This window comes from Erpetoichthys calabaricus, chromosome 13 (assembly GCF_900747795.2).
Source record: "Erpetoichthys calabaricus chromosome 13, fErpCal1.3, whole genome shotgun sequence".
Taxonomy (NCBI): Eukaryota; Metazoa; Chordata; class Cladistia; order Polypteriformes; family Polypteridae; genus Erpetoichthys; species Erpetoichthys calabaricus.
Window position 1 is genome coordinate 138636479 of NC_041406.2, and position 14519 is coordinate 138650997.

The window sequence follows — 14519 nt, forward strand, 5'->3', positions numbered from 1 at the left end:
AGACAAAATAATTACTAAAGCTTCAAAAGCCATAATTTAATTGATAGCATATGATAAACTGTCATTATTTATCACATGGAGAAAGCACTTCACTGCTTAACAAAGGATGTTTTACTGTGAAAAGCTTGCCTTTTAGGTTAAACAGCAAATCAAGTCTGGCCTAGTGCAAGTAAAGATGGTTCTGAGAATGAGTGTACCTCATGAGTGTTCAGTGGAGTGACTTTCTGCCTGAGGCTCTCCCTGTTACAAGATTTAAAGGAATACTCTGCGTAAAGACTATATATTTTTTTATTTGTTAGGTACTCCATGTATTCTGTACTTAGGGCAGAGAAAAAAATTTAATGTTGTGTTTTCCATGAGAATGACAATAAAAAAAGTTTATGGTATAATACAAGCCATTGGTGATCAATGCTGTAAAATGGCAATCAATATGAAAAACTTGTGTTGTATAATCCACATGTCAGTTGTCTTAATTGTTTGCTCACAAGATTCAAAACACATACATTTTTTTAAAGTATTGTTAAATAGACAAATTCCAGAAAAAGCCGCACACGTAATAAACAGGAAATCAAATGCACATGGAGTTAAGCTTTGCATTTTCAGTTTATTATTTTTATTAAATTAAATGAAAGCGAAAGATATGGTAATGGACTCCTGGGTATTAAAAGCTATGATGACAATTGTCATTTTTCAGAATTTACTATCAAAGTCAAATAAATGACTGGCTCTTCTGGGTCAGGTGATAAATTTAAAACCTAGAAAAACATCAGGTTTCATTGATGGCAAGTAATGGCCTTTGATTACATAAAATATTTGGATTGAACTCCAGAGGCCACGGGTTTCCTTGAGGATCAAGTTGATAAACAATGACCTAAGCTTAGTATGTTTGAGCGAATACTGTATGCATTTGATCTTAAATTAAATTAAAGATGTGCTGATAGTTGATGTACCACATGCCAAACATATCATATAAACAGTATTACTGTGCTTTGAAGTCCATTGTTTATGTAATGGTAAATAGTTTTTCTTATTGTAGCAACATTCATCTTTTGTTAAGATTAAGATTGTTTGTACGTGCCCCAGAGGCAGGCAACTTGAAAAATCAATAGTTACATTTATTTATTTAGTTTATTAGTCATGCATTTGTTTTTCCATATGTTTTCGGTCTGCTCTTGGTCCAGTTACTTATATTTAACTCTTCTCCAGTAGTTAGCATGTATTGTTTTCTTATGTGTGTTTGTGTCAACTATGTGAAAGTAATTAAAGACAGTGAAAAATTACTTGGGAGAAAAAAAGAGTTCAGGCTAGTCAGCTTGAATACATTTATCATTTGCCTTAAAAAAAGTCTTAGTGTTCATTTCTAGGGAGCTGTCTTATATAGAGACATGAACTGTGATATTCTGTAAGACCTATGTTGGCCTGTGTTGAACATCAGTGGCTGTATTAAAAATAAGTGGAAGGATGGTTATAACTAAAATAACTCAAATCTGTCTGTGAAATTTGCAGATTTTTCTGAGTATGCTTCAGAGGACAATCCTTAGAGACAGATATTTACTCGACATCTTAAAAGCCCTGATGAATGCTGTGTCTCCTGTGAAAGGTATTGTGGGTAAGTGCAGTATAAATACATTCATACATTTTACATGATTAATATAAATTTCAAAACTCAGACTATACACTCTGCACATGCAAGTCCTATTAACTAAGAGGAAAATGAGTGAGTCAGTTTCTTTTTTTTTTCCCCTTAATTTGAAATTTCTGTGGCTGCTAGAGGTGTGAGAAAAAATGGATACGTTATAGCAGCATTACTGTAGTCACTCCTGGGTCTGGTGGGCCACAGTGGCTGCAGATTTTTGCCCTAACCAGTCTCCTAATTAGAAGACAGACCTAGCTGATAATATATAGTAATTCATGATCTTTGTATCTTAACAGATGCAAGTAAACACATAAATAAACAGTGTTGTTCTGAAATTGAAGTAAATCACACTATATTTTCATCACTAACCTGAAGGTAAAAGTTAGACTTAAAATTTTACACGTAAAGTAAATTGAGTTGTTTTTTTTTTTTTTTTTTTGCAGCAAATGCTTCTAAAGTTTACTCTGCAGCTGTCATGAAAACTCAGAAAGTTTGGACTCCTTATTTAGAGGCAATCCAAAAGGTAACCATGTTAAGAATACTAAGTGAGGGTGGAAACTATAGCTGTACGGGAAAAATGCTCCAAAAGTGCTCTATTAACTTAGTACAGATTTGGAAACTACAATCTTCCTTTACTCATTTATTAGTTTCTTGTTGCTGGACCAGACACAGTTAACTACCCACGGGGCAGCACCTTGTACACTTTTCGCAGAACAATCAAATAACTTCAGGTAATTGGTCAAATCTTTACAGCTTCATGGGACAGCATTGCTTTGCAGAATGTGAAGTTCTTCTTTTGCAGTGTTTACTACATTTCATTCGGTGACATTTATTCCACATCAATTTACAGTGCAAGGTAAAACCTTTCTTTAAGAGCCATTTTAAAATGGAGATTTCACTGCATTGCTGGTCTGAAAGTAATATCTTTGATACTTGTGTTTAAAAACTGCATATAGCACAAATATGGAATGTCATTTATGAAAAAATGTAAAGTAAGATATTAATTTTTTTATGAAAGGTCATCTAATTATTATGAAGTACAATGTCATTATTTTATTATTATTACAGATTTTATTTCAAACAGGCCTCAGATGATGAGATTTCATAATCATTAGATGGCTTTTATTTAATTATGAATAATTATATATTTTTTAATACTTTATTGAGTCATTTATATATAGTTTAGCATTAGATTATTTCATAATTGCAATTTTATTTCATTTTGGAACAAATAGTATTCCATAAACATGCAGTAAACAAACACATATTTACATATACATACATACATATATACGCGCACACACATACACAGAGTTTTACAAGGTTGTTATTGCCACATGCATAGAGTACAGCAAAACTCTTAAATGGCTTTTGCAACTTGTTGCCATAATTAATGGTTATAACTACTTTACCTCGAAAGTTCCATCTTCCGTACCTAAAATAGAGCCTGTGTCCCAACTGTAACCTGTCTTGGTCCATTCACTGACTGGCACACTTGCCCACACTAGATTTCTCAAATCAATTCATATCTCAAATGTCGTGAGATAAGTGAGGACATGTGGACAGGGCTCAATTGTAATGGGCTTACCATTAATGTACAGTCAAATGCCTGATTAATCACTTTAACTAACACAATGTTTCTTAAAATCCCATTGAGAAGATGCTTGCTTTCCCAAGATATGGGATCACAACAGGAGTTGCTGTAACTTGTTGATTGTCTAATTTGAGAAAAAGTGAAATATAAAGCCACCTCACTGTTGGCACAGTGGTAGTGCTGCTGCTTTGCAGTAAGGAGATTGTGGGGTCGCTTCCCGGGTCCTCCCTGTGTGGAGAGCGCTTTGAGTAGTGAGAAAAGCGCTATATAAATGTAAAGAATTAAAGTACAATTCTATTACGCTTGCCTTGATTTCTTTAGAAACATCAAGATTTTAGTACGCTGAAAGAAAAGCTCTTGTTTAATGAAGCTTTACTTATTTGAGGGATGCATTAGTTTGTGGGCTTCTTTAAAAGCTCCATCTGGATTGATGACATGCTTTTTCATTAAACGTGTGTTTGAAATCATTCTTTATTAAGTTGTAATGGTCTTTAAATTACTTAAGTGATAAATTGTACAATAATCTCAGTGTTTCAGCCAACATAACTTCTTTCAATGGCTCAGCATCCATTAAAACTGAACACTTTATTCCAAAATTCCCATCACATACCCTATACATATCTGCCAAAGTTGTCAGAGTTTTTACTTATTTAAGTTCTTACTTATTTAGTCTACCTTAATTTTTAGGTTGGCCAAATGCAGATTTTGAGACACCAGATAGCTAATGAGCTAAACTATTCCTGTAAATTTGATTCTAAACATCTGGCAGCTGCCCTGGAAAATTTAAACAAGTATGTATAATGGCATTCTTTTATCTAATTGTGCTTTCAATTAAGGTTTTCCAGACAGATTATGGAGTTAAGACCTCAATTCTGCTGTAATGTACATTATTATGTAATTTTAAAGTTATATCTCATATACTGTATGTATGTATGTATGTATGTATGTATGTATGTATGTATGCATGTATATAAAAGTATAATATATATATATGTATATGTAAATAAAAGCATTACAGTATGTTGTTACCTTCAAGTTATCGTTAGGTTGTGCATGCATTTGACAATTTTTGCATTCTATGAAATGCACTGCTATTTACTTTCAGGGCTTTGCTAGCTGACATTGAAGCCCATTACCAGAATCCTTTGCTGCCATACCCAAAAGAAGAAAACACTCTTCTTTATGAAATCACAGCATACTTGGAAGCAGCTGGTTTAAATAACCCATTGAATAAAGTAAGTGCAATTGATCATTTTTGACTCTGAGTGACAAGGGCAAAAAATTGGAAAGTGGAACATTGTGTTGCAAATTATGACCATAGGAGAAGATTGAATGATGAAAGCCTTCTCTGTTTGGTCATCTTCTTTAGACAGAATGGAGACTGTGGAGGCATTCTACTGTACTAAATAGACATAGCAAGAATAGTCTCAGAATTCTTAAAACTATTTGGAATTCAACAGACTATTTTATCCTTTCTAAGCTAAGGCTACAACAAGACTGTTTACTGTAACAGTCTTGGATGTTTCTAAAAGGTGCACTGGTCAAGCTGCCAGTTTTTCCACATTAAAAAATGTATATAAGAACTTATGTATCATTTGTAAATTAGCAATTGCCGTTTAACATAGGCACCAGAACGACATTACTACAGTAATTGTGTGAAAATGCTGGTGACTTAGCTTGGTATTTGAAAAGAAAGAAATTCCATTTTAGAGTCTACCTTGCATTGGAACTTGAAAGGCAGAAACGGGTGAAATTTGTTGGGTGTCCTACATGCTAAAGGTGTAGTAGAAAGATGACATGAGACATTTATAAATACATCATGAAAAAGTAGATTTGGTCTGTTTGGTCTGTTTTTTCATATACTGTATGATGGCAATTTAACTGAGAACTTTCCATTCCTGTGGTTACTTTGGTAATTCACAAATTAAAAGTTAAATTAAAAGAGAAAACCACAGGTCCCAGGAGTTTTCAAGAATTTTAAACACTAAAGAATAAAACAACTCTGTATAATTATTGTTATTTCTGCTGCTGTTGTTTTTTTTTTTTTTTTTCTTTCAGATTTATGTAACAACAAAGCGACTTCAATTTTTCCCTTTGGTGAATTTTCTCTTTCTGATAAGTCAGCTCCCAAAAATGCAATATAGCAAGAACCAAGGTAATGTATTTATTTTCTTATTGTATTAACAATGTGTGATACACTAAAACATGTCAATACAAAATTAAAATTATGAAAGATATTTTATGGAACGTTTCCCATTCCAGAATTGGCCCCGACCATATGCCAGTGATGTTCGGGTAGACTGTGCTTCTCTGTGTCAGTGAACTAGAATTAGCAAGTTCAAAAAATGGATAGATGGATATTTTATAGTTTATTTTCAGTTAGGACCTCTCAGGGTAGCATTGTCTCCATTTCCAACCGTTTACTGCATGCTAGTAATTATATAGTAACGTGTAGAATTCTTCTTTGAAAAGCTTCAAGGTAATGTGCATTGGCTGTATTTTTAACTTTTTAAATTGTTACCAGAAAAGCAGGATCCATATTTAATTCTTTTTAGTTTTTATTAACTAAACTTCAGCTAGGACTAAAAATGAATGTGGTGAACAGTAACGATTATAGCCTTTTCTTAAAAATTATCCATCAGTACAAAGTTTCACAGCTGTAGATTTGCAGCATACTTCACAATGGACACTTTGTGTTTGGCTGTTGATTCTTTTTTCTTAATTGCACACTATTCTTTCTCCCATTTTTAGTTCCAGCAGGAGTCACAATGTGACAAAAATACCACTAACTACATTATTTCCTGTTTTTGAAAAATACATTTTATTTGTTCAATTTTTGTACATTAAACTATTCCTACATCTGTTGGAAAAAATATGGGCAGATCAATTGCTGTCCAGCCAGTTAATGTTTATTTTATCACAGAACAGACCACCCTAAGGGCTTTTACAAAAGTGCACATGATTGTAGTTTAAAGCAGCTAGGCCAGAAAGAGCAATATAGAAACATTCAAAAATATTAAAACCACAGGGAACTAAACAATGGAAATAGCTCAATTTATGTAGAAGGTAATTGACAATAAAAGAGATAAACATTACAGTAGAATTGGAATCAGTAAAGGAGAAAGAGACTATTAGACAGATTGATTGATTGATAAATAGGTGAGCCACAGCACTCTTGTCAATGTTGACATTCTTTAAATTGCCTTACATAGCTTTTAAATAAACTTAACAGAAAGTGTTCTCAATTTTTGCGTGAAAGTAGTCCTGTATCAGTGTTGTTACAGACAAGTACTGCAGTTCTCAGCTGGAGGGCAGAGGAGTGGGTCTTAAAAAAGGCCATTAGTTAGTTACACAGTTTCTAGTCCCGAGGCTCCATATAACTAAATATAACAAAGGTTATAGTCATGCTAAATTTAAAAGTTCCCAATCACTTTGGTTGTCTTACAAGCACACAATAGTTATTTTATCTAAGCACAAAGCCAGTATGATCTATAGTCATGCCACTATACAAGCATTTGCTTTTGCATTTGCACAACTCCCATCATCTCAGAAACTGTGTTCTTAATGTGCACGCTAAAAGCACTTAGCCCATTCCTAGTCATGTCAAACTCCTGTCAAAAGCACAATAAATCTAATATCATTTCTGTTATGAGCTCTACACTCTTGTCTACATATTTTATTCATTCAAAAGCTTCATCAGATCTAAATATTCCTATTTTAAGATGCCACACAAATTCAATACAAAAAAGTGTTATTTTCACACCAATGCATGAAGTAAAGTGATGTGAAAGACTCATTGCCAGTTATCGCAAACGTTTGATTGCAGTTGTCGCTGCTAAGGGTGGCACAACCAGTTATTAGGTTTAGGGGGCAATTACTTTTTCACATAGGGCCATGTAGGCCTTATTAAATAAAATCATCGCTTAAAAACTGCATTTTGTATTTACTTGGGTTATCTTGGTCTAATATTTAAATTTGTTTGATGATCTGAAACATTTAAGTGTGATAAACATGCACAAAAATAACAAATCAGGAATACTTTTTCATAGCACTGTAGTTTATTATATTGACTAATCAAAAACCATTTTTTTTCCCCTGTTAGGAATGACTTGTAGAAAACCTACAGACCCAGTAGACTGGCCTCCTCTTATACTTGGTCTCCTCACATTACTGAAGCAGTTTCATTCTAGATACGCTGAGCAGTTTTTGGCCTTAATTGGTCAGTTTATTCGTTCTCTCATGGAGCAAACCACGAGGTAATTCTTTCTTTATGGTTATTGATATTTTGAATGTGTTTATATTTTACACTTGCTGTGCCAGCCATCTACAATGGGTTGAAATGTAAGTAATCAACGTGGACCTCACAGTTATCATTTGCAGTGCACTATCTATTGGAATGTATTTTGTAGTGCATGTAGTAATGGAATGACAAATTAAATGCATTTTAACAGATGGTGCATTACAAATATTTGTGGTAATACATTCAATTACTTCATGTTTGTGATGTATTATATTTTGCACAGGTCTCTTTTATATGCCATTTGGTGGGATTCATAAAAGAAGTGTGAATGTTTGTGATGTGTCATCTGCTGGAATGACAAATGCAATGTATTTTATTACTACCAATCTGATGTGCTGTCTGCTGGAATGACCGAGACATTGCAACCAGACAGACACACAGGCATTTACCCTTTTATTATGGTGGATTTTTACTTAGTATTTTTGTTTACAAGGGTGGCGTAGTGGTGCATTGCTAGCTGTGCTGCATCAAAGATTCAACATCGTGGTTTTAAATCCCAGCCCAGTTGCTGTCTGAACAGAGACTGCATGTTCTCCCCATGTCTCCATGCCTTCTTTTTTTCTCAATACTCTGGTTTCCCCCTTAATTCTTAAGGTATGTGTGTTAGGTTAATTGACTATTCTGAACCGGTCCCAGTGTAGGTAAATACAATTGTGTGTAAATGGGCCATGTGATGGACTGTAGCCCTGTCTAGTCCCTGGATGGTTTATGTCTTGTGCTTAGTGTTGCTGGGATAGGCTCACTGTGACTATGAACTGGATTATACTGGTTTGTAGAATTTTCTGTTATGTTACTATAAAGAATTACACAATATTGTGACCATAGTGAAAGTGTATTTATTGTAATTTAATGACTCTTGTCTGTCTTTAAAACAGTGTTGTCAATTTATATTCCCTGAATATAAAATTTAGGAGCTAAGTCTTGATTAAAAATGTTCATATTAACATTCATGTTTAAGTGATGAAGTCTTCTTAAAAACCAGATGTCCCATCATGGGAATTTAAGTGATGTGATAACTAACACTATATTTGTTACACATATGTAATTCTTTAGTCAGAAGATTCCAGAAATGCCATCAGATGTCATTGGAGCCTTAATGTTCATGGAAGATTATGTGCACTATACAAAACTTCCAAGAAAGGTAAGATGTCTGTAGATGGCTGATGTTAATAATCATTGCACAAATTTTGCTTTTGGTTATCCCACTGAGGATTTACAGTAGCAGGGGTGTCAAACTCAGTTTTGTTGAGGACTATAAATAACACTATATAGTGGATTCAGAAAGTTTTCAGATCCTTTCATTATATGCGCTTTTTATTGTGTTGTAGATTTAATTTGAAATCAATAGATTTTCTATTTTTGCCCATGATTTTACAATCAATAACCCATAATAACAAAGTGAAAACATTTTTTTCAGAAAGGCTTTCATATTTCTTCAAAATCAAAAACTGAAATCCAATCATGTACATCCCTCATATAAAAATACAAACCATGAAGTCTAAAGAACTCTCTGTGGACCTCCACAATCAAATTGTTTTGATGCATAGATAAGGACATTGGGATAAACACTTTTCTAAAGCTTTGAGTATTCCCAGATGCACAGTAGTCTCAAGAATTATGGAATGAAAGAAGTTTGGAACCACCAGGAGTCGTCCTAGAGTTGGCCATCCAGCAAAGCTGACTAATCTGGCAAGAAAGGCCCTGACAAGAACATAATGGTCACTCAATAAAGCAGTGTGCCTTACTGGCATATACAGTGCATCCGGAAAGTATTCACAGAGCATCACTTTTTCCACATTTTGTTGTGTGTAGAATTCTGAGGAAAAAACATAACACCCCATAATGACAACGTGAAAAATGTTTACTTGAGGTTTTTGCAAATTTATTAAAAATAAAAAAATTGAGAAAGCACATGTACATAAGTATTCACAGCCTTTGCCATGAAGCTCAAAATTGAGCTCAGGTGCATCCTGTTTCCCCTGATCATCCTTGAGATGTTTCTGCAGCTTAATTGGAGTCCACCTGTGGTAAATTCAGTTGACTGGACAGGATTTGGAAAGGCACACACCTGTCTATAGAAGGTCCCACAGTTGACAGTTCATGTCAGAGCACAAACCAAGCATGAAGTCAAAGGAATTGTCTCGAGGCACAAATCTGAGGAAGGTTACAGAAAAATGTCTGCTGCTTTGAAGGTCCCAATGAGGACAGTGGCCTCCATCATCCATAAGTGGAAGAAGTTCGAAACCACCAGGACACTTCCTAGAGCTGGCCGGCCATCTAAACTGAGCGATCGGGGTAGAAGGGCCTTAGTCAGGGAAGTGACCAAGAACCCGATGGTCACTCTGTCAGAGCTCCAGAGGTCCTCTGTGGAGAGAGAAGAACCTTCCAGAAGGACAACCATCTCTGCAGCAATCCACCAATTAGGCCTGTATGGTAGAGTGGCCAGACGGAAGCCACTCCTTAGTAAAAGGCACATGGCAGCCCGCCTGGAGTTTGCCAAAAGGCACCTGAAGGACTCTCAGACCATGAGAAAGAAAATTCTCTGGTCTGATGAGACAAAGATTGAACTCTTTGGTGTGAATGCCAGGCGTCACGTTTGGAGGAAACCAGGCACCGCTCATCACCAGGCCAATACCATCCCTACAGTGAAGCATGGTGGTGGCAGCATCATGCTGTGGGGATGTTTTTCAGCGGCAGGGACTGGGAGACTAGTCAGGATAAAGAGAAAGATGACTGCAGCAATGTACAGAGACATCCTGGATGAAAACCTGCCCCAGAGCGCTCTTGACCTCAGACTGGGGCGACAGTTCATCTTTCAGCAGGACAACGACCCTAAGCACACAGCCAAGATATCAAAGGAGTGGCTTCAGGACAACTCTGTGAATGTCCTTGAGTGGCCCAGCCAGAGCCCAGACTTGAATCTGATTGAACATCTCTGGAGAGATCTTAAAATGGCTGTGCACCGACGCTTCCCATCCAACCTGATGGAGCTTGAGAGGTGCTGCAAAGAGGAACAGGCGAAACTGGCCAAAGATAGCTGTGCCAAGCTTGTGGCATCATATTCAACAAGACTTGAGGCTGTAATTTCTGCCAAAGGGGCATCGACAAAGCATTGAGCAAAGGCTGTGAATACTTATGGACATGGGATTTCTCAGTTTTTTTATTTTTAATAAATTTGCTAAAACCTCAAGTAAACTTTTTTCATGTTGTCATTATGTGGTGTTGTGTGTAGAATTCTGAGGAAAAAAATGAATTTAATCCATTTTGGAATAAGGCTGTAACATAACAAAATGTGGAAAAAGTGAAGCGCTGTGAATCCTTTCTGGATGCACTGTAACTGTGAGTGCCAGGTGTAAATAATTAAAGGGCACAGCAGGCTCTTTATTTCTTAGAAGGCTGCATTTATTTTAATGTGTGTAGTGATGTCCTTCACAACTTCTATAATTCTGTAATGGCCGGTGCATTTTTTTCAACACTGTGGTGTGCTGGGCCAGTAACATCACTTAAGTGAGACCCACCAAATCAACAAGCTAATTAAAAAGGAAGGCTCAGTTGTAGGACACATTCTGGACCCCCAGGAGGAAACAAAGAAGGAGAGAATGATAACAAAACTGAGTGCTATTATAAAATATGTTGCACATCCTCTCCATGACACTCCAACACTGAGGACTTTTAGCCAATGGATCAGTCAGCAAAGGTGTGTCAGAAAATGCTATGGGAGCACCTTTATACCAACAGCAATATGCCTGTGTAGCGCCTGACTGGGGCTGGAACTGGAACCGGAACTGGGAAGCTTTTTTTTAATTTTCTTCCTTTTAGTCATTCTGTTGTGAGTTCAGACCTTTGTGTGTGTGTGTGTATAATATATATGTACATATACTAGCTGTCCCCTGCAGCTCCGCCCACGTAGTAGTGAAACAGGACAAACTTTAAAAATCAATAAACAAACACTCCAAAATGTGGCGATAGGTAGGCCGACTCGAACGGAGACTAGTGCGTGAGTGAGGAGGTCCCTGCCCAGCTCCCTACTCCTGACATGACACGTCCCCCTCCCCTCAGCCCGCAGCCTGTCTCGGAGTATCGCAAATAAATCGCTCCTGCTAGCGAACTATGATAAAGATGAGAGAAGTCTCAAAATTAACTGGAATGTTCAAGCAAATTATACAAAAAACAAAAAAACCCAATCTAAATCCGTTAAGTACTTCTCTCGTGAAAAGTGGGCAGAGAGATAGACATGACGTTGGATTTTATATATGTATGTGTGTGTGTGTATTTCTTTATTTAACTTTTGTAAAAAGCCTAATTTCCTCCCTTGGGACAAATAAAATTCTATCTATCATTATATACAGTTAAAACCTATATTTGAACCTTCTGTTAAAGGGAGCTTTGAGAAAGCTGTTGTTGCAGGCCATATGTAACATATTTTAAATATTGATGAAACAGGATGCTTTAAAAAGGTTCAATGGCTGGATTTGTCCCACAGGTCTTGAGTTTGACACCCCTGAATTAGAGAATTGGCCAAGGAGCAGGTAACATTTTTCAAGATAACATATTGTATGTGCAAAACAGTACAGTGAAGCATTTTTTCTTGATCAAATGTTTAAATTTATAGTTTGTATGCAAAACTCAAAGAAGCGTAACTAGCAGCATGTTACAGAATTTATTTTGTCTTTTTTTTTCCAGGTTGTTGAAGCTCATGTGCCAACTTTCATCATTGATGAATTCCGAACAATACTCTGAGTCCAATTCAAAAGAGAAGTAATGCATTAAGAGAGCAGTATGAATTCATTATTTGTAATGAATTTGGACTGATTTTCTGTATGTTTTCAAGCACTTGTGTAATGTAGGAATCTGAGTTCACATTTCTAATGTATTCATTTGAATTGACATTCTAACTTTGTATTATTGTAACATGTAAATTTTCCTTAACATAATGTAAGCAAAGTTAGTTAACAATATAAATAATTTTTTTACTAAAGTGTCCTGTACTGTTTAATATTAAATTAACTTTATTCACCAAAGTATTACTTTATAACTCTTTTACTGTACAGTATGTTTTCAATGTCATAATCAAGGCCATTCATCATTCCAGTCTTTAGCAGATCCTTGTATATGATAAACCTGCTTTGTTCATCCATCAGTTTTGAAGCCCACTTACCCTGAGCAGGGTTGCAGGGAAGCTGGAGCCTATCTCAGCAATTTTCAGGCACAAGGCAGGACAACACACTCAGATACAAGCATGCACTAGGACCAGTTTAGCAATGTTGAGAATACGAGTCCAATTCCAGTACCAGCAGACACACGCTTGTCTTTTCTTGGGTGGCCTGACTAAAGCACATAAGGAAAACATGCACAGTGACGCGTGCAGGCAGCTAATGGATTGCTTTTTCCTTCTCAGGCAGTCACGGTGGAGAAAAGTAGTTAAACGTAATTTATTGGACAAAAATGCTGAAAAGGATCACCTACTCATAAAAATATTAGAAGGTTTAAGTTTTGTGAATTTCACAATTCTAAAGTCCTAAAGAGGTCTAAACTGCACAAAATAATTAACCACATAGTTATTCACCTCCTGTAATATGATGCACCTAATCCTCACTGGTGTAGCCAAGTGGTTACAGAATTAGTTCCGTGGAGATCACCTGTCTGGGGTTTCAATTGACCTGAACGTGGAAGGGCCAACTTGTGGTGAGTCTTTATGGCGGTCTGACTTACAAAGCAAAAACAAAAGGATGCAGTAAAAAGTTCCAAGTGGTTGAAATGCTTTTAGAGGTGCTATAGAAATGGGATAAATAATAAAATATTGGGATAATAATAAATAACGTCTGCAAACGTCTGTGCCTATTGGTGAAGTCACCGGAGAGCGGTGTTATCTGGGAAGTGGGTTGGTAAGACAGATTCTGGAAAATGTATGTTTTTTTAATCGAATTTTTTATTTATTGCACAATAAATCCAGGTGTGCAAAGCTTATAGAGACTTACCCAAGACAATTCGAAGCTGGGATTGCTGTGAAAGGGGCTTCTACAAAGTACTGAATTAAGCGTCTGAATAGTTCTATTAAGAGGTTTCAGGGTTTTTTTTAAATAAATTTAATAAACGTGCAGACCATTTTGAGTACTTGTTTTCACTTTGTCATTAGGGGTTATCGAGTAGATTGGTGGTAAAAAATGGCAAATTTTTCCATTTAAATTTCAACCTGCACCACAAAAGTGCAGAAAGTGAAGGCATTGAAAACTTTCTCAATCCACTGTGAAGAACGCTATACAAAAATAAACTGAATTGAATGATTGTATTATTTGCAAAATAAATTTTTGCAAAACATCAAAATGATTCTGTATACAAATTGTATTGTATTTTAACAGCATTATTCAAAACGAATATTTACATGTAGTCCCGAACAACGGCACCAGCGTCACTGCAAAGTTACTACCGATTGATGCAGTCGCCGGAGGGCGGTATTATCTGGGAAGTGGTCGGAGGATTCTGGGAAATAGAGTTCTTTTTTTTTTTTTTTTTATCGAATACTGTGTTTATTGCACGATGTACGCTAAAAACTACAGTTACCAGAATACAATAAGAACCACGCGCGCGCAACAGACTCCAGCCGCGGAAGTTGAACGGTGTGAACGGAGAGTAGCTGGAGAAAAACCAAAAACAATAAGCGCAAATGAATTAACTTTTAAGAGTGAGTATTTGGAAACGTTTTTCGGAAAGTTCCTCAAAGTTTCAACAGTGAATGACCGTAAATGTTTATACTTGTATCCTAAGTCGTTGTTAATGGAGTGCATCTTCTCAGCGTTATAAAAACCAAAACATTGCAAGTACTCGCCTGTCAATTTTATAGAGATAGTTATTGTGGTGCATGTTAAACTGGTACTTTCGGCATTTAAGAGCTGAACGTAAAGTAGGTAAAATTGAATTTGGCCGATTCGTTTTCATTTGTTTTATGGTCATATGCTATTTTCACAATAAAACAAGTTTCATTTTAAGAA

At 36.0% G+C, this 14519-nt stretch overlaps 2 protein-coding genes across 5 annotated transcripts in view; both read left to right on the forward strand.

The window, feature by feature from the left end:
- The window catches only part of washc5 (WASH complex subunit 5), a 42967-nt gene extending 29753 nt beyond the window's left edge, over window positions 1-13214 (forward strand). The window contains exons 21-28 of the mRNA XM_028817612.2: window positions 1507-1609; window positions 2080-2159; window positions 3918-4021; window positions 4336-4465; window positions 5289-5385; window positions 7333-7486; window positions 8584-8671; window positions 12214-13214. Of these exons, the coding sequence (XP_028673445.1) occupies window positions 1507-1609; window positions 2080-2159; window positions 3918-4021; window positions 4336-4465; window positions 5289-5385; window positions 7333-7486; window positions 8584-8671; window positions 12214-12270 (813 nt within the window). The 3' untranslated portion in view covers window positions 12271-13214. The remainder of the gene's footprint in view (window positions 1-1506; window positions 1610-2079; window positions 2160-3917; window positions 4022-4335; window positions 4466-5288; window positions 5386-7332; window positions 7487-8583; window positions 8672-12213) is intronic.
- Window positions 13215-14052: 838 nt separating this feature from the next.
- The window catches only part of nsmce2 (NSE2 (MMS21) homolog, SMC5-SMC6 complex SUMO ligase), a 29988-nt gene continuing 29521 nt past the window's right edge, over window positions 14053-14519 (forward strand). For 3 of the 4 annotated variants that reach the window (XR_007936563.1, XM_051935598.1, XM_051935599.1), the window contains exon 1: window positions 14053-14212. Coding sequence is in view for 2 of the 4 variants with exons in the window: in XM_051935598.1 (XP_051791558.1) it covers window positions 14068-14212 (145 nt within the window). In the remaining 2 variants the exon portion in view is untranslated. The remainder of the gene's footprint in view (window positions 14213-14519) is intronic. The other variant, XM_028817610.2, reaches the window with a different exon arrangement.